We start from the raw sequence: 18,203 nt of genomic DNA, 5'->3' as shown, positions 1-18,203 counted from the left end.
TCCAGTTGCCACATCCTATTCCCACAGGCAAGAATTGTGTTGCCTGTTAGTGAAGGTCATTGTCTTCTCTGTCTTGGATTAATTAACCCTTTCCCTCCCTTCCCTGGGAAATGGCAGCCCTCCAGATACTGCCACGTTGGGCCACAACCCCACTGCTGCTGAAGTTTTTTGTACCCACACATGAAAGTCTGGATTCGCCTCCCATTCAGCCTTCCGTGTTGCCCCCGGATGCTGCTATCACCATTCGACCCCCCAGAAAATGACACTTTGGGTTTAGTACTTGATATTGCTGCTCAGATCGATGCAGCTGGGAAGGAAACTGTATTTCTGACTACATCTAGAGCATGTTTCTAACTCCGTCACAGCGCCAGCAGCTGACGAAGGGAAGAGCCGGCAATTTCCCGCCTGTGATGTGTGTCCACCCTCTCACCTGGTGTTTTACAAACGCATTGTCCCAACTGTCTTCTCCGTGTCCATGCCCGGGAGGGTGTCTTCCTCTGTTTTGTAAAATGCCACGTGATAGCACTGTGGTATATAAATAATAATAATAATTAGAAGACAGCCTAAAATTATTTGACATCTCAATTGAAGAGCAAAGTGGCACTATATTTTGTTTTTAATAATTCCCTAGAATTTGGCTCAGAACTGGCATTCAGGAAAACAGCATGTTTGTCGTTCCCGTCAGACGTAATCGGCTCAGACCTACTCGGATCTGTATTCAAACTCCACAAAACGGAGTCATGGGTCATTCCATGAGGGGCAGTCCCATTCAGGACCAGGAGTAGAGGACTCTTAACCCTTTGCTGGCATGCCTTTGAAAATAACAGGATTAAACCAGGAGCTGAAGAGCAGAGGTGTGAGCTCTACATAATACTGCACAGAGCACTGATTGTCATTAACGTGGTACCACTGTCCAAGCCTCTTTCTCTTTAAAAGCGTCAGGCTCTCAGAGTTCCAGGATGTGGTTCATGCCAGCCTGGCCCGCGTTAACATTGCCTCTAAAGTTTCAGGGAGTCCTTCCTCTGTCACGGCTCCTAGCAGGTGGATAAATGTAAAACGTTGGCTGGAAGGAACACAGGGCCAAGAATCCATTTCCAGCCTTCCCACTTAATAGTTGTGTGGTCTTAGGTGACCGTTTACCTCCAGGTTCACTTCTTCATCTGTAAGAAGGATTAATCATGTCACAGAGAACACCTGAATACACTTGCGCTTATACCAGCCACACACCACCACCACCACCACCACCACCACGCACCAGTCGTCGTTCTAAGTAACTATCTTCACAGCTGTTCGGATCGCGCTCCCATATAGTAGAGAAGGAACCAGAGGCCTGGAAAGGTTGAGAAGCTTGCCCAGAATCACACAGGAAATGCTCGATGACAATAAGGGGTTATTTGGATTTTCCTTAGATCCAGAATGTGCTGGAGAGTGTGTCCGGGCCAGGCCAGCTGACCTCTGCTCACTGTCAGGGTCATGCGGTGGGAACAGGCCCAGAACCTCCACATCGTCTTGTCCCCTGCCCACATCTATACCCCACCCACATAGACCGTGATTTTTGTCCAGTTTGCTCGTCTCATTCAAATGCATTTCCTTGTTTCTCTTCCCACTGACTCCACTCTCACCCAAACCCACCCTACTTTATGTCTCAAGGTTATTATAATAATACTTATAATCATTTATTATAATGATATTTGTAAGAATAAGAAGCAGCATTAAGGCAGGGAGCTCAGGTAGCCTAATGGCAAGAAACTTCACTGCAATCCCAAAAGCACACAGTTCAAGTCCTCCAGCTGCTCTGATGGGCAGTCTTCTCCGAGGGGATTAACTGCCTCTGAAAACCCACTGGAAGGTCAGCTGTGAGTTGGTTCTGACTTGATGGTACACAGCAACATTTGTGTAGCCATTCCTCCAATCCGTTTCCAATCCTCTTGCTGTAACTCTTGATCTCCTGGTGCCAAGGATTCTCAATCCAGTCCGTTTTCCAGTCTGCTTTTAAAGTGGAACATGTCTGTTGAAAGCCGTCTGCCACTGCTCATGGTGTATTGTCATAAAAGTCAGATTCTTTCACTAAAATCCGAGGACTCACTTCGTTGTCAGTGACAACAAACAGTTTTAACCCGGTAACAAATGATACAACAGCATGAGTGAGTACCTCACAGCAGCCTGATGTGTCCAGGGACTGGCTCTTCTGCTGCCGCCGGCAGCTCAGGACTCACATTAAACCAAGCAAGTGTCTAAGCAGAAGGATGGCGTCTTCCCCAGTACTTCTCACACAGGTGGTGTACCCATCCCACATCGTCACCGCGGCCAGAAGTGAGCCTGGTCAGAAGAGGCAATGCCCACAGAGCTTCCCACACAGACCTCCCCTGGCTGACTGTCCAGTGTCCCCTGCCCCAGCTCTTCTGTTCTGCATCAGCTCCGCCTGTGTTAACACTTGTCTCTCCCCTTCTGGCCTACCCACCATCTCCATTTACCAAAATTACGCCTATTTCTCAAGACTCAGCTCAAGTGTTTCCTACAAAGCCCATGCACCTCCTGCCACTGGGAAAAGGTCATTTCCTCCTTTGTCCACCCAGAGCATGTGCCAGGTCTCCACACCCTGCCTATCACGGTGTGAATCACTGTCTTCATCAGAGCTGTAGCCCCTTCCTCTCCCTAAAGGTGTTATTTCATGTGCTCTTGTGCACAAGCCCAAACAAAGCAGGGCAAGTTTGGATCCCATTTCCACAAACATGGAAACATTTCCCGAGCACCCAGTACCCCAGGACTTCTGCTGGAGACTGCTTTAGAAGCAGTAACACAATCATCCCCAGCGCCCTTATTGTCCTAGTTTTACAAATAAGAGAGTGGAGAGCTAATCAGCAAATGGACTGCCTTTTAAAGGAACACACCAGGCTCTCTGCAGATGCCAGCCCTTTTGTCCAAACCACTGTTTGTCCCACTCTTCACATGTCCAATTGAATGCAAATGTCCCTATTTTAGGAAAGCGTCCACTGACTGCCTCGTTTGTCCAGATCTCAAGAGGCCTTTCATGCCAATTTCCTTTCTAGAACACCTTTGCTTTCTTTATACCCCAATCATCAAATCAAACCCATTGCTGTCAACTTTGACTCCGAGCATCCTGATGGGGTAGAAGTGCTGCTCACCGTGTCCATGGCTGCGATTCCCCCAAGGAGGAGCTGGTGAGGCCTGCTCCCAAGATGTTGTTGTTTATCATAAGTTGTAATTATTAACTTTGCTCTATTAATAGATTTGCTTTGTCTCCCACTAGACTATATACAACCTCTTGTTATTAGATGGCATCGAGTATGACTGTAGTTACCCTGTGAACAAAGATTGAGCCTGGTCCTAGCCTGCGCCAGCCTGCAGTCTCTGACATACATAAGCCCCTTAGTGCAGTCACTGTGTCAGTCCATCTCGTTGAGGGTCGTCCTCTCCTTCACTGCCCGTCCACCTTTCTAAGTATGATGTCCTTCTCCAAGGAATAGCCTCTCCTGGCACCGTGCATATGTGACATGACGCTTTCACCATCCTTTTCTCCAAGGACTGTCAACAACTTCATCTTAACTTGGATCCATAATGAGTACACTTGGTACCAGCGATCAGGAGATCAGGGGACGTATTGCACTGGGAAAGTCTGCAGTCAGGGACTTCTCCAAATTACCGAAGAGCAGTGATGTCAGTTTGAGGGCTGAGGTGCCCCTGATTCAGACTATGGTCTTTTCAGTCGCTTGCTATACACCTGAGAGCTGGACAGTGAATGAGGATGACAGAAGAATCGATGCCTTTGAACTGCGGTGTTGGAGAATACACACCATGAGGACAGAGTTAACAATCTTTGTGTTAACATCTAGAGACAGAGAAGAGGACTTGTTATGCAGTGTCTTTTAATTAAGTATCGGCCATTCCCACAGCTTAACAAATCCTCCAGAGCGGAGGCTGGAACAGGAATCATCAGAGTTTCCCAGAACTCTGCCTTGTCTCCTTCGTGCCCATGGCCACCAGCCTTCTTCACAGTGTCATCTGATCGTCAAGACACAGAACAACAAGATGAGTTGATACAGTGGTTTCAACAAGGGGCTCAAACATCGCAGCAGTTATGAGGAAGGCCTAGAACGGAACAAGGCTGAGTTCTCTTGTCCGTGTGGCCACTGAGTTAGAACCAACTCGATGGCATCTAACAGCAGTCTTGTCAGCAGAGTCCTGGGGGTCGTAGGGTTAAGCATTCAGCTGTTAGCCAGAGGGTCAGCAGTTTGAACCCATCAGCAGCTCCACTGGAGAGAGAGGAAGCAGGCTACTTCCCCAAAGATTCAGCCTCAGAAACCCTATGAGGCAGTTCTTCTCTGTCTCTCTGAGCAGAGTTGATTTGACAGCAGTGGGTTTAAGGTACTAGCATGTGTGGGGATGTAGTACGTGGGTGGATGCATGCTCAGGTGGGTGGACAGAAGGAATGAGAGACAGCAGCAGAGTGCTGGGATACTGCAGGATTGCAGCGAGGAGATGATGGCTCGATAGACCGGAGAGCAGGTCTCGCAGCTTGCTGCTGTGTTCCAACTCACAGAGTACCATTTGTACCCAACTGCTATGCTCCATGCAACTTTCAGTGGTGGATTTTTCAGAACCAGTCAGCAGGCCTTCTGAGACAACTTCTAGGTGGTCCCCACGCTCCATGCCTTCTCTTAACAGCTAAACAAACTGCTTGCATCACCTGTCATTGTTAGATGCCATTGAGTGTAGTAGGACTCCTTGTTTATAGCAACCCTATGAACGACAGATCTGAACCCTTCCTGCCCTGCCCTGTCCCATTTGAGCTCATTGGGTGTCTTACTCTCCTTTGCTGACCTTCCATCTTTCCAAGCCCGAAGTCCTTTAACAAGGAATAACCTCACCTTAGATACATGTCCAAAGTATGAAAGACTAAGCTGCGTCCTTACCTCCAAGGAACACTCTGGCTGCACTTTTTTCCAAGATATGTCTGTTTATTGTTTTGGCCATCCATGGGATGATATTCAGTACTCTAACACCACTCCTCAAACGCGTCAATAATTCTTCTGTCATCTTTATTCATTGCCCAACTCTCTGAGAAGACGTTGAATCAGGTGCATCTTAATCTTCAGACTGACCTCTTTGCTCTTCAGTATTTTCGAGTGGCCCGCTGCAGTATGTTTCCTGATTTCCAGACTCCTGGTACCAAGGATGTTGATGAGGTGCTGTGACGGCAGTGCCAACTCACAGTAACATGCACAATAGAACAGAGTGCTGCCTGGTTCTCCCACGCCCCCCTCCCCGCGCCTCCCGCACCCCCTCCCCGCAGCACACCATCCTCCCCACAGCTTCTGTGCTGGAGCCACTGTTGCCGTCACAGTGGTCTCAGTTCATGTCATTGAGGGTCTGCCTCCTCTTCATTTTATCCCCTATCCCTCTGCTTTACCAACCATCATGTCCTGCTCCAGGGACTGGCCCTTCCTGGTAAAACTTACTCGAGTCAGTTCTAAGTTAACACCAACCCTCCAAGTTTCTGAGCTGTGAATCGTAATGGGAGGAGCCCATCTTGGCCCCTCAGAGCCACTGGTGGATTTGAACCGCCGGACACAGCACAGCTTACTGCAGACTAAGCCACCAGAGCTCCAAAGTACCTGACACAAAGTCTTGCCTCCAGGTAACAGTTTGGCTGCACTTGACCTAAGACAAATTTGTTTGTTCCTCCGAAAACTGCCGGTGTATGTTCAGTATTCTTTGCCAACACCGTAATTCAAAAGCATCAGGTTTTCGGACTTCTGGTTCATCAGTGGACCCTGAAATGAAATTGGCAATTGTACATTGGTCGTGATCTAGAAGTTTCACTTAACCCCTTTGGACAATGTAAGCTAGTCCCCTGTGCTGAAGCTCTCGGAGTAAAGCCTCCCCTCTGGTGGGTCCTGACACACTGTCCTCTGCGTTTTCCTATCACATTGTGCTGGAAGATTTACAGTCGTTCCTGTTACACATGGAAGCAACTTTTCTTTCTTCTCACCAGAGTTGGCAGCCTGTTACCATAGCAATGTGGGAAGTATCTGGAGGTATTTTTATACAGTGAGTTCTCAAACTCCCTGTAAAGTTTGCATCTTGCTTAGTAGAAATGGACTTTAATATTTAAAATTTTTTCTCTCGTACCTTTATAGCCACTGCTAAACTTGCAAACTTAGCTAGAATTTGATTCCTGAAATTTGAACATCTTTTTCTCCTCCAAAAGAACATTATCTTGAGAGTGTAAATATAGTTACCAAATATTTTAAAGAACTCTGAGAAACTTGATTGTTATTATTGTGATTGTTAGGTCCTATCGAGACGAGTACGACTCATAGTGACCCTGTGAACAAAAGATCTGAACCCTGTTTAATCCTGCACCATCCTCACACTTCCTGACACACAAGAGCCCATTGCAGCAGTCACCTTCTCAGTCCATCTGGTTGAGAGTCTTCCTCTCCTTCGCTGACCCTCCACCCTTCCCAGCATCATGTCCTTCTCCAAGGAAAAGCCTCATCATTCTTGCCTCCAAAGAGCAGTCCTGCTGCACCCTCTCCAAGATATTTATTTGTTCTCTTGGCCATCTATGGGATGTTCGTTCAGTGCTCTTCTCCAACATCACCGTTCAAAGGCATCAATTCTTCCTCTTTTTTTTTTTTAAATTTTATTATTTTTGTGTGTGTGTGTACCGTCAAATCAGATCTGACTGGTACAGGAGGAGATTGTTCCTCCTTCTCCAGCAAAGCATCTGGTGGATTTGAACTGCGCACCTCTGGGATTGCAGTGCAGCTTCTTGCCACTAGGCCACCAGAGCTCACTACATCAATTCTTCTTCTGTCATTCTTATTCATTGTACAGAGGTCAGATGTGTAGCAAGTAATCAGAAAGACTGTGGCCTGACTCAGACACACCTTAGTCCTCAAACTGACATCATTACTCCTCAATAATTTCAAAAGGACTCTTAACTGCGGGTTTCTTCAGGGCAGTGTGTCTCCTTGTTTCCTGACTACTGATAGCAAGGGTGTTACTTGTGGATCCAAGCAAGATGAAGCCATTGACAGTTTCAGTCTCCTCTCCAGCCATCATGACAACAGTTGTTTCTGATTGTTACTATGAGGGTTAAAAAGATGTGCATGCTCCCTAGGACCTTTTGGTTGGTATTGTGAAGGGTATCTCTCAGTGGGCGACCACTCACAGTACCCTGTGAACAGGAGACTGGAGCTCCCCTGATCCTGAGCCACCCCCAGTCTCCACCCTGTTCCAGCCCATTATTACAGTTACTGCATTGGTCCATCTCATGGTGGCTCTGATGGTTATTTTGTATTTTGGGTGCTCCAGTTGTTTTGACTTCTGGCTTATGGAAAATTGGTATAACTGTGTTTCTCTCTGTCTCTTCAGGGCTTGGAGAGCTTCGAAGTGAAGATGAAGTTCTTCTCAGGCAGGCAGGAGACAACGCCGTCATTCCCTGTGCCGTATGACTTGCCTCCAGATCTTTATGGAAGTAAAGGTGAGACCCAGGGCCGCGGGTGTGCGTCTCAAGGGAACTGTCCCCGCTGGGCTCAAGGACACTGGGGACCCAGGTTTGCAGAGACTGCTCTAAACGGATTGGTCTCGGGACCCCTTCACCCTCTGAACATTCCTGAGGACCCTAAAATAGCTTTCATTCACGTGGGTTTTCTGTCTGTTGATATTTACTATCTTAGAAATGAAAACCAAGAAATGTGTGAGTTGTTTCAAAATTCAGTTGTTTTAAAAATAACAGTGGTGGTGGCCTAGTGGCAAGGAGCTGCAACTACAATCCCAGAGGCGCATGGTTCGAATCCACTAGATGCTCTGCCGGGGAAGGAGGGACAATCTCCTCCTGTACCAGTCAGATCTGATTTGACAGTACACGCACACACACACACACAAAAAAAATAAAAAAATAACAATGGTGCCCCCATCGTAGGAGAACATAAACAGCATATGTTTCTGGTTTTTCAGTGAGGGAGCTGTGTGGCAGGTGGCTCTGTTTCACGTTTCTGCAGATTTCTGTCCTGGCCGGCCGGAAGGTCAGAGAAAGAGAAGACCTTCGATGAGGTGGACTGGCCACAGTGACTGTAACGGCAGGCTCGAGAATGTTGAAGGACAGGGCAAGATTCAGTCTGTTTTTCAGAGGATCATTATGAATTGTATTCGACTGGCTGGCAATTAACAGCATTCATTGCGGGGAGCTGTATTTTGATTGGCTGCCTTTACTCTGTGGAGCGGCTGGTGGAGTAGAACTGTGTTCCTTTGGGTTGCCAGCACAACTCCTTACCACTAAGCCACAAGAGCTCCCTTGGGAGCTGTATTTTTAAAGCGTAGGTGAAAGTGTCTGTAAAGCAAAGTACCTGTTGTTTTCATCCAACAAAATACTTCTTTCTGTTTGCCATGCTGGCTGGGTAAAGCAGATCTGTGTGCCGTTTCACCAGGCTCCACACTTAGGGCATCACACTGGGCTCTGGTTTAGCTTATGGCTCAGATACACAGAAAAGAAGCGAACTGAGAAATAGTAACTACTGAGCTGTTGAGAGGTGACAGTAAAGCCAGATTAGGCTTCAGTCGAATTAGGACTTGGGCGCCAGCGGTCTTTGGAGTCTAGGAGGTAATTGAGCATGTTGTTAGGAAGCGTAAATCAGATCTGATCCCTGGAAATCCTGCGGACAGCCAAACCAAACCGCTGGGGTCCGTACGTCCCCACGGTCATTGCTGTGCTTGGGCACATTGTTGTGACCGCAGTGTCATTCCACCTCATGGAGGATCTACCTCATGTGCACTGACCTGCTTTACGTCCTTCTCCAGGGACTGGGATGGCCTTCTCCTGTGACATGTCTAGAGGATGTGAGATCGAGGCTCATCATCCTTACAGCTAAGCAGTATTCTAGCTGTCCTCCTTCCGAGACAGATGGTCCTCCCTCTGGCCCTCGGTGGTACATCCCGTATTCTCCGACACTCTCATTCATAGGTGTCAAGTCTTCAGTCTCCATTGTCCAGCTCTAACTTGCATTTGAGGTGATTGAAAAAGACAGTGGCATGAGTTTGACGCACCATAGTCTTCCAAGTGGCATCCTCGCCTTTTAATTCTTTAAAGAGGTCTTTTGCCTTAGATTTGCACTATTGTTTCATTTCTTGATTGCTCCTTTTATGAGCATCATCTTGGGCTGAGTTCTCTAGTGAAGCAAAACCAAGGAAATGTTTGTGTGTGCCTGTATTTATGTGTGCATAGATAGATAGATGCATGTTGTTGTTGTTGCTGTTGGGATTTTTTGTTTTGTTTTGGGGTTTTTTGCATTTTGTTGTAATGTGCCATCAAGTTGACAACAACTCACAATAACCCTGTGAACACCAGCTATGAACCTGTCCTGTCCTTCTCAGGAACCTGCCCCTCTTGATAGCTAACATGCCCAAGTTATGTGAGACAGTGTCACCATCCTCTAAGGAGCATTCTGATAGTTCTTACTTTATGGGATATTCAATAGTCTTCTCCAACATCACAGTTCAAAGGCATAGATTCTCTTCTGTCATCTTTATTCATTGTCCAACTTACAAATGCATTGGAAGCAACTGAAAAAAAAGCCATGGCTTGGATCAGGTGCACCTTAGCCTTTAAACTGACAGCCTTGCTCTTTAGTACTTTGTAGAAGCCCTTGTTAGCAGATTTTCCCAAGGCAGCACACCCTTTGATTTCTTAATTGCTGCTTCCAGGTGAACTCAGCCAACTCAGCTCAGTGCCAGTGAGTCAAAAGTGACTCACAGCTGACCACCCTCCACTAGGTTTTCAGAGGCTTATATCACATGGGAGGAGATTGTCCCTCTTTCTCTCACAGAGCAGCTGGTGGATTCAAACTATCTGCCTTTGGGTTAGAACCACAGCTCTTTACTCACTAGGCTACTGGAGCTCCCTTCTTGTTGTTGTTGTTATTTACCATCAAATTGAAGCCAACCCATAGCTGACCCTCGAGCAGGTTTCCAGAGGAAGTCAGTCGCCTGGGAAGAGATTGCCCAGCTTTCTCCCACAGAGCAGCTGGTGGATTCAAACCGTGTTCCTTTGCACTGGCAGCACAGTGTCTTATCACTTAACCACCGGAGCTCCCTCCAGAGCTCACATTGTTGCTGTTGATGTTGTAGTAATAAGCCTTCAAGTTGAATACAGTTCATAGCGACCTTGTGAATAGCTCTGAATCGAGCCCTATCCTCGGCCAATGTCACCGTCTCTAACATACCTACTCCCAGTTACTGTGTCAGACCATCTCAACCACTGTCGTCATCTTCTTCACTGACACTCCACTCTTCCCTCTCTAAGAATTATTCCCTCCTGGCAACATGCCTAAAGTATGTGAGGCAGAGTTTTAAATCCTTGTATCCAAGGAGCCCCCTCTCCAAGACAAACCTAGTTGTTCTCTTGGGAGTCCGTGGTATACTCTTCTCCAGCACCACAGCTCGAAGGTATTGGATCTTCTTCCGACATCATTAGTCCATTGTCCAGTTCACTGAAGCATAGCAAGTAATTGCAAAGATTAGATGCACCTTCCTCTGTAGAGTAATATTGTTGCTTTTTAGCATTCTGAAGAAGTCCCTGACAGTAGACTTTTCCAGTGCAATTTGGTTTTTTTTTTTATTTTCTGACTACTGGTGTCAAGAGTGTTGACTGTGGACTCGAGAAAGAGAAATTGTTACTGACCTCGGTCTCTGTCATGATGCTGCCAATTGGCCCTCTGGTGAGAATCTTTGTTTTCTTGATGTTGAGCTGCAGGCTATTATTGAAGGCTGCAGCCCTTAACCTTCTGCAGCAAATGCTTCAGGCCCTCCTCAGTTTCGGCAAGCCGTTATTGCTAAATTAATGAGTTCAAAGTCATAAATCATTTTGTAAACAACAACAAGAAAAATAGAATATTGATTCCATTTTATTACCCACATAAAATTTAGAAAGAGTAGGTCACTTAAACTTGCTGATAAATATGTTTCAGTTTACTTTTTAAAAGGCCTAGTTTTGAAAGATCTCTGGAAATGAAGTTTTATAACTGATGCAATAAAAAGAAAATTTTAGGCACAGCTTTGTTCATCTTTAATAAAACTTCTTTTTGTTTCATTGCTCGAATTGAAGCCTGAAAGTAGGCTTCTAGCTTAGCGCTCAGAATTATTTTGTAAGCAGGAAGCTTTGAGAAATCTAGCCTTATTTAAGGAAGAGTCATTTCTACAGCTGCCTTGAATTAAGCGCATACTTGGTTTGCAGCAGTTTGGATTGTTCTTCCTCCCACGAGTTAAATCGTTCCGTTCCACTGTGTACTGTCACAGATGAATGCGTGCAGTCCTTCAGAGAAGGGGTATTAAGGTATTTCAGGTAATACTGATACTGCAAATACAGTGATCTCATTTCTGCTAGATTGATAGCAGGGAACATCTTTCGGAGTTTTCCTTTATATTTCAAGCAGACACATCTTTTTTGCACATCGCTTCATTTAGGAAGGGGTTAAAGTGAAGTGAGTCAGAGCTCTTGTCATCATTTTCTGTTTCGGATCCTAACCTCATGCACACAGACAGCTACCCCTGCCTGCCCGTGCCTCGTAGACAGAAAGAATTGGAAGTATGGCTCAGGACGTGATTAGCAGCTTCTGGGAGCTGGCTGTCCAGTTCCCCTGGGAAGCAGCCTGGGGGAGGCAGGGAGACCTGTAGGGGGCTAGAGTCATACGTCCTCACCTAGGACCATTCCTTAGACAGAGGAAAGAGGTTCTTTCCTGACTTGATAGAACAGGGTTCTTCCCAATACCTCAGATGCTGGCAGTCCTCATAGCCTGTGAAGAGAGGCGGTGGTGATGGTGGTGGTTGTTATGTATTACCTAGTCCGTCCTGACCCTTTAGGTTTTCAGATGTAGTAAATTACCCAGGGGCGGGGGGAGGGGGAGACTGCCCATCTTTCTCCTGGTGGATTCGAGCTTGCGCCTTTGGGTTGGCAGCACAGCTCCTTACCACTAGGCCACCCGAGCTCCCTGCTGGTGATGGTGATAATTGACATGATCACTGTAATAGCAGCTAGCACTTAATACTAAATTTAGTGCTTATTACATTTAGTACGTGTCTGTTATTTCTTTTTTCCCCCCCATATTTTTTATAATGAAAATTTACAGAGACTTTGGCTTTCCATTCATTCATTGTTGCACTTTTCTCCGCTCCCAATCCTCCCCGCTAGTACACTACCCTCTTGGAAAAGTGAAAGAAAAATTCTTTCATTGTTTTACAATCCCCCCCCCCCCCCCGCAGGTCCACTCCACTATGCAGCCTTCACTCTGGACTCCTGTCATAACAAAAATACCTAATCACATAGCCCTTTTAAACCGTTTTCTCCTTCATCTGTTTAAATGCAGTATACATTATTGTACCCATCTTTCTCAGTCTTCCCCCAACCCTAAGGTCAGTCCTGTTTTACAACAGTGGCACCATGCAGTATTTGTCCTTTTGTGACTGAGATACTTCACTCAGCATAATGTCCTCCAGGGTCACCCACTTTGAATAAGATTGCATGAGTTCCTTGTTTTTCAATGCAGCATGCTATTCCACTGTGTGACTATACCACAGCTTCTCTATCTATTCGTTTGTTGATGGGCACTTAGGTTGTTTCCAACTCCTTGCTATTGTGAGCAAAGCCGTGATAAACATGAATGTTCAGTGTCTGTTATTTTTCTCTGTGTGTGTGTGTGTGTGTCTATCTGTTATTTCTAATCCTCTAGCTAACGTACCTAGGGAGCTCTGGTGGCCTGGTGCTACGGAGCTCTGCTCCCAACCCTGAGGCTCACAGTTCAGATCCACCAGCTGCTTCCCAGGAGAAAGATGGACAGTCTCCTCCCATGCAGTTTACTCCCTCTGAAAACCTGCTAGAGGCTGATGATGGTCAGTTCCGACTCGATGTTGACAACAAGAAGCATACTTAAAAATTCTAAAATGTGCTAGAGGATTACATATTTGAGCTTAGCATGAGTTCATGCATTTAGTTCTTCTACAACGCTCAGTTTTTACATAAGGAACCTGAGAACCTCGGGTTTAACCCAGGTCAAGGCCCCAAAGGCAGTGGGGAGTCCATCTCTTCACCATTATGCAGAATGATGACCTGTGACAAGGCATTCAGTGCAAGCCTTACAAAGAGGTAGGAGATGCAGGTACTCCTGGCCACCGCAGGTAGTCATGTTTGGGGAAATGGAGGCAGATACACAGAGCAAACACACGCTCAGCTCCTCTGCTCCCAGCCTTCCTTCATGGCCTCAACTCAGGACCCCTGCTTCCTGAGCTCAACTGGCCTCTGATTCATTGCCTGGTTTGGGCCGTTTCCATACCACAGCTGATCTCTCTCTTCTGTCTGAAGTTCTTCTATTTTATTCCAAAGAAATGCCTAGGGTGTCACAGGCAAGTGCTTGGCTGGCAACCTTAAGAATACTTGTGAGTTTGAGCCCCCCACCCCCACCCCCAGCAGCTCCATGGGAGAAAGACCTGGCACTCTGCTCCTGTAAAGAGCTCAGAGGAGAAAACCGTCTGGGGCATATAACCCAGTCCACACAGGGACTGTGCATTAGAATCCACCCTGTGGCATCTGGCAGCAATGATGGTACATTCCAGAAAAAAGACAACTTCTATCCCCTTTAACTTGCGGGCTCAGGGTCCAACTGCATCATGATCACCGAGAAACTTAATTAAAATACATGATCATAGGCCCAAGCTCAGAACTACCAATACAGCTCCCTGCACACGGGCCCGGGGGAACTACTTGAACAGAGCCACCCAGGGTTTATTCCAGGTGAAGGAGTCACGGCAAAAACCTGGTGACGTTCAGGATTCAGCCCTTGACATCTGGTTCCCAATGGGAAGGACCTCCTTCCTTGAGCGCAGTGAGGACCTCCACTTTGTCTGGTTTGTCCTCCTTTCACCCCATAAAAAGCAAAACCATCAGGTCTGTGGTTGACCCTGTGCTTGTCAGGGGAGAGCTGTGCTCTGTAGTTCTCAGTGAGTGGTTTTTCGGGAGGAGAACTCCAGACCTTGAATCTGAGGGATCTCTGAGCACACTTGAACCTCCAGCCTGTCCATCAGCAGCGTTGCCCATCGGCTGTACCCAGGGATCTTTCTTTATCCAGAGGTCTTACTAAAGCAAACAGGTTGCTCTTAAAGCAGACTTGTGTGTAAGACTGTGTGTGTGTGTGCTGATTTCCAATGGTGTCGGGTAAAACCACATAACAGACATACAATCCACCCCCCACGCCAAACCCCGACCCTTTCCATTACCATTGGCTGTTTGTCTGGCTTTCTCTGAACGGTCCTGAACATTCTGGCCACTGTGAGGGAAGGGCAGCCCACGGGGGCAGGCAGAGTCTAAAGCCATATGCCAGTAAGGTGGCCACCAGGCACTGTCTTGATCGTGATCACCTAAAGCTGATGGATATGGAGTAAATGCAGTGAGGAACTCAAAGTTTCTGACAGATTAGTAAGTGTTAGAAGCAGTCTGCCACATTTTTCTCCCTTGGAACAGCTAGTGAGTTTGAACCAACAACCTTTGCGTTAGCAGCCAAGTTCTTTATCCACTGTGCCACCAGGCTGCTGTTTAAATTATAGGAGTCAGGGTGCCCACTGCCTTGGGAATTAATGACCCAGAGGTGACGTTACCAGCAAAGATGACGGACGGACGGAGCGTGCAGGCCCAGCCCGAGGGCCTCCGTGGGATGGAAGGGTGCAAAGCCTTTATTAGGCCGGCGTCTTCACACTCCCTCAGCCTTTCGTGGAACAAGCAGAAAGAGCAGACCCAGCTTTATGCCTCCCTAACGAGCTTAATTAACTGTGGTTTCAGGCTTCCGAACCATCTCGAGGCCAGGGCCAAGAGAAAGCAGCTCAGATAGCTTGTTATCGTTGGCATTCTTCTCCAGTATACTCGTGCCGGGAGCCGCTATTTGTGAGAGTGTTGGACTCACTCTGTGAGGCCGCCGGGGAGCAGGAGACACCCTTGTTCGCAGGCTGTCCTCTGAGCTCCCGCAGGACTGTCTGCAGCGCTGACCCACAGCCCTACCGGCCAGTCCAGCCTCCCCAACTCACCAAGAAGCAGCTTCTAATAAGCTCTCCGCACTCGAGTTCTGTCTGTAATAGGTTCCAGAACAGTAATCCAGGGGTTTCTATTTAATCCTTACGGTGTTTTCCATACTACCTATTTTATAAGGGTTTGAGTTTAGCAATGGGGATATGTGGTAAAATATATTTGCTCAATTGTTTCTTTTCCCCCCCTAACCCATCCATGAAAAGAAAACGTTCATGCTTATTGATACCTCCCCATGCCAGAGGTGTTGATGTGTGGTCTCTAAGTGATCTGTGGGCACAGGGAGGTGATGGGTTTGATCCCCATTGTTGCTGTGTGCCATCTGGTCAGTTCCAGTTTGCAGCACAACTACACCATAGGTTTGCAAGGCTGTGTGTGTGGCCTTTACAGGGCGGACTGCCAGCTCTGATCTCCATAGGAGCCGCTGGTCAGCTTGAACCCTGACCTTTCTAGACAATAGCGGAGTTCTCTGTCTGATTATCTACTTGTGAGTCACCCCAAGTCAGTTCGAGCTTGGTGGGTCAGAGTAGGGCTACTCCGTAGATTTCCAAGGCAGACCAAGCAGCTCAAGTCAGCCCTCCAGTGTACCTTTGGCTTCGAACTGCCAGCTAGTCGTTGATGACTTAACCCTTTACACCACCCAAGAGTTCTTTATATTTGTATTTCTGCATATACATAAAAGAGCCCCAGAAGCGTGGTGGTTAAAGCATTGGGTTACTAACTCTTCGAATGCAGCAGAGAAAACTGTGATCATTTACTTCCGTGAATGTTAACAGCCTTGGAAACCTTATTGTGCAGCCCTGCTTTGTCTACAGGGTTGCTGTGAGCCCAGATGAACACGACTGAAGTGAACTAGGTATTGGGGGTCAGGGGGGCTCTACACAGCCCCACAGAAGCACTGGTAGTGCAAACCAGGGGAGTTGCACAGCCAACCTGAAGATGGCGTGGATCCAGCAACTGTTCCAGGGGAGAAGGCTGGGCCGTCCCCTGCTGCGCAATTCACAGCCTCCAGAACCTGCCCAAGGGTTTGCTGTGAGTCAGTCCTGACACAGACGCAATGAGTCACACAGACAGAGTCATCATCGTAACAAGCTCTAGTGGCAGAGTGTGTTTCAGGTTGCACCATTAACCGTTAGGTCGGGTTCAAAGCTACCAGCTCCTCTGAAGGGAAGAGACAGTCGTCTGCCCTGTGTCTCGACTTGAACCTTTCTACAAGCCATTATCTGAAGGAAGGGGTCTTGCTTTATGGACTTTATCAAGTCAGTCCCACAAAATGGTCTTATTAGATGAATGAACTTCCTGGGATTCAGTTCAAATGGTTATATCATGACAATGGAACCTTTTTTATTTTTCCCTCCCCCAGATCGGCCATGGATTTGGAATATCCCTTATGTCAAAGCACCAGATACACACGGGAACATGTGGGTCCCCTCCTGAGAAGCTTGAAGCCTGGAGGAGCTCACCTGTGGCAGTGAGCCCAGCACCGGTCCCCGCTTGTTTGTACCAGGTGGTCGTATCCATTCTTCCTGCACCCTTAAGAAACTCTTCACAAAGGTCCCTTTTAATGGTTGTTATTAACAGTCTCACACACACACATGCACACTAAGATGTGATATTTTCTTAACCCCCCTTTTGTAAACTGCAGACCGAATGCTATTAAACTTCCCAGTGTGAAAAATAGGAAGTAAAATCATGTTTTTAGAATAGAATCTGGTGATAGTGTGAGCATCTCGAACTTCAGCCTAGACCGTGGAGGTTACGCTTCTGTTCTCTTGAGGGGAAGGTGCACTCCATTCAGCCGAAACTTGGGAGAGAAAGTGTTTGCTTTTCCACTCACATCCTCTTACTTCCTGAGTCCAGCTTGTGGGGTGGGTGTCTGCATCAGATGTGCCACTTCTGCCCACCCAGAGCTGGGTGACGCCGCAGTCCCTAGCAGGGTGCCACCGGAGCCCCCTGGGCCAGACCGCTTTCCACCGCCTCCCCTGTTTGAAGGTGAGTGGATCCCTCTTCCATCCCTAGGATTTCCAAACAAGGCAGACTCTTAGCATCACACACAATCCTGGGGGGATTTTATGTGAAGGAAAGCCTAGAAGGTGACCTCTTTGGGGGCCCTCAATTCATCAGTGAGGACACTGAGGCCCAGAGTGAGTAAGTGGGGGTGTCCCTGGTCATAGGCGAGTAACCCTCTGCTGTGTGCACATGGCCTTCCCCCTCGGGAACCAGGTCTGTCTTGGATCATTTAAACCCTGTTCGATGCTGGTGGCCACTCTGTAGCCAGCCTCTCCGTCCTGTCATCCAGAGGAGAGCTGAATGTTAATCTGAAAGTTTTGTTTTCATTTGGGTACTTTTTTAGACTCTTCTTCCGAGGCCTAGGATTCTTAGGTTCCTCAGGAACCTTGAGAGGGTGATAAGGGTTTCTGGTAAAAGAAATGGATGAGGCTGGAGGACAGGCCCTGGGCCTTTCTCTCTATATGGGTGTGTGCGTGCACACAGCACCTCAATCAGGGAAATGGCTTTTCTACCTGATACAGGCCATGGTCTTTGCAATCACTTGTTATGCATCAGAGAGCTGGACAATGACCAAGGAGGATAAAAGGAGAATTGATACCTTTAAGCTGTGGTGCTGGAGAAGAGTATTGAGGGTACCATGGACTGCTAGGAAAACAAACAGATTCACCCTGGAAAGGATTAAACCAGGCGGCTCCTTCGAGGCAAGGATTCTGAGGCTCTGTCTAACATACTTTGGACATGTTGTAGGAAGGAATGGTCTTTGGAGAGGGACATCATGCTTGGGAGGGTGGAGGGACAGCGCAGGAGGGGAGGGCCCTCTATGAAGTGGATTGATTCAGTGACTGAGGTAATCGGTGTGTGTGTGTGTGTGTGTCAGAGACAGTAAGATTAGCACAGGACAGAGCAGGGTTTAGGCCTATTGTACATAGGGTCACTATGAGTCGCAAGCGACTCAACGACACATAACAACAACCTTGTATCTTGAGATTCTGGGTATAGTGGTGGGTCAGCAGCTAACAAGCAAAGAGGCCCGGAGAGAGGGCAGAGTGAGTCACCACCGAGGCTGGAATCCCACCTCTGCCCCTTACCGCCTGTGCTGCTT

At 47.5% G+C, this 18,203-nt stretch overlaps 1 protein-coding gene across 1 annotated transcript in view; it reads left to right on the top strand.

Moving 5' to 3' along the window:
* TDP1 (tyrosyl-DNA phosphodiesterase 1) overlaps nucleotides 1-16,528 on the top strand; it is a 97,460-nt gene extending 80,932 nt beyond the window's left edge. Inside the window, exons 14-15 of the mRNA XM_006879126.1 lie at nucleotides 7,405-7,513; nucleotides 16,455-16,528. Of these exons, the coding sequence (XP_006879188.1) occupies nucleotides 7,405-7,513; nucleotides 16,455-16,528 (183 nt within the window). The remainder of the gene's footprint in view (nucleotides 1-7,404; nucleotides 7,514-16,454) is intronic.
* The last annotated feature ends 1,675 nt before the right edge of the window (nucleotides 16,529-18,203 follow it).

This window comes from Elephantulus edwardii, unplaced genomic scaffold (genome assembly GCF_000299155.1).
Source record: "Elephantulus edwardii isolate Elephantulus edwardi_28Jun2011 unplaced genomic scaffold, EleEdw1.0 scaffold00002, whole genome shotgun sequence".
Lineage (NCBI taxonomy): Eukaryota > Metazoa > Chordata > Mammalia > Macroscelidea > Macroscelididae > Elephantulus > Elephantulus edwardii.
The sequence above is the reverse complement of the archived record's forward strand: the minus strand, read 5'-3'. Positions and strand labels throughout refer to the sequence as shown.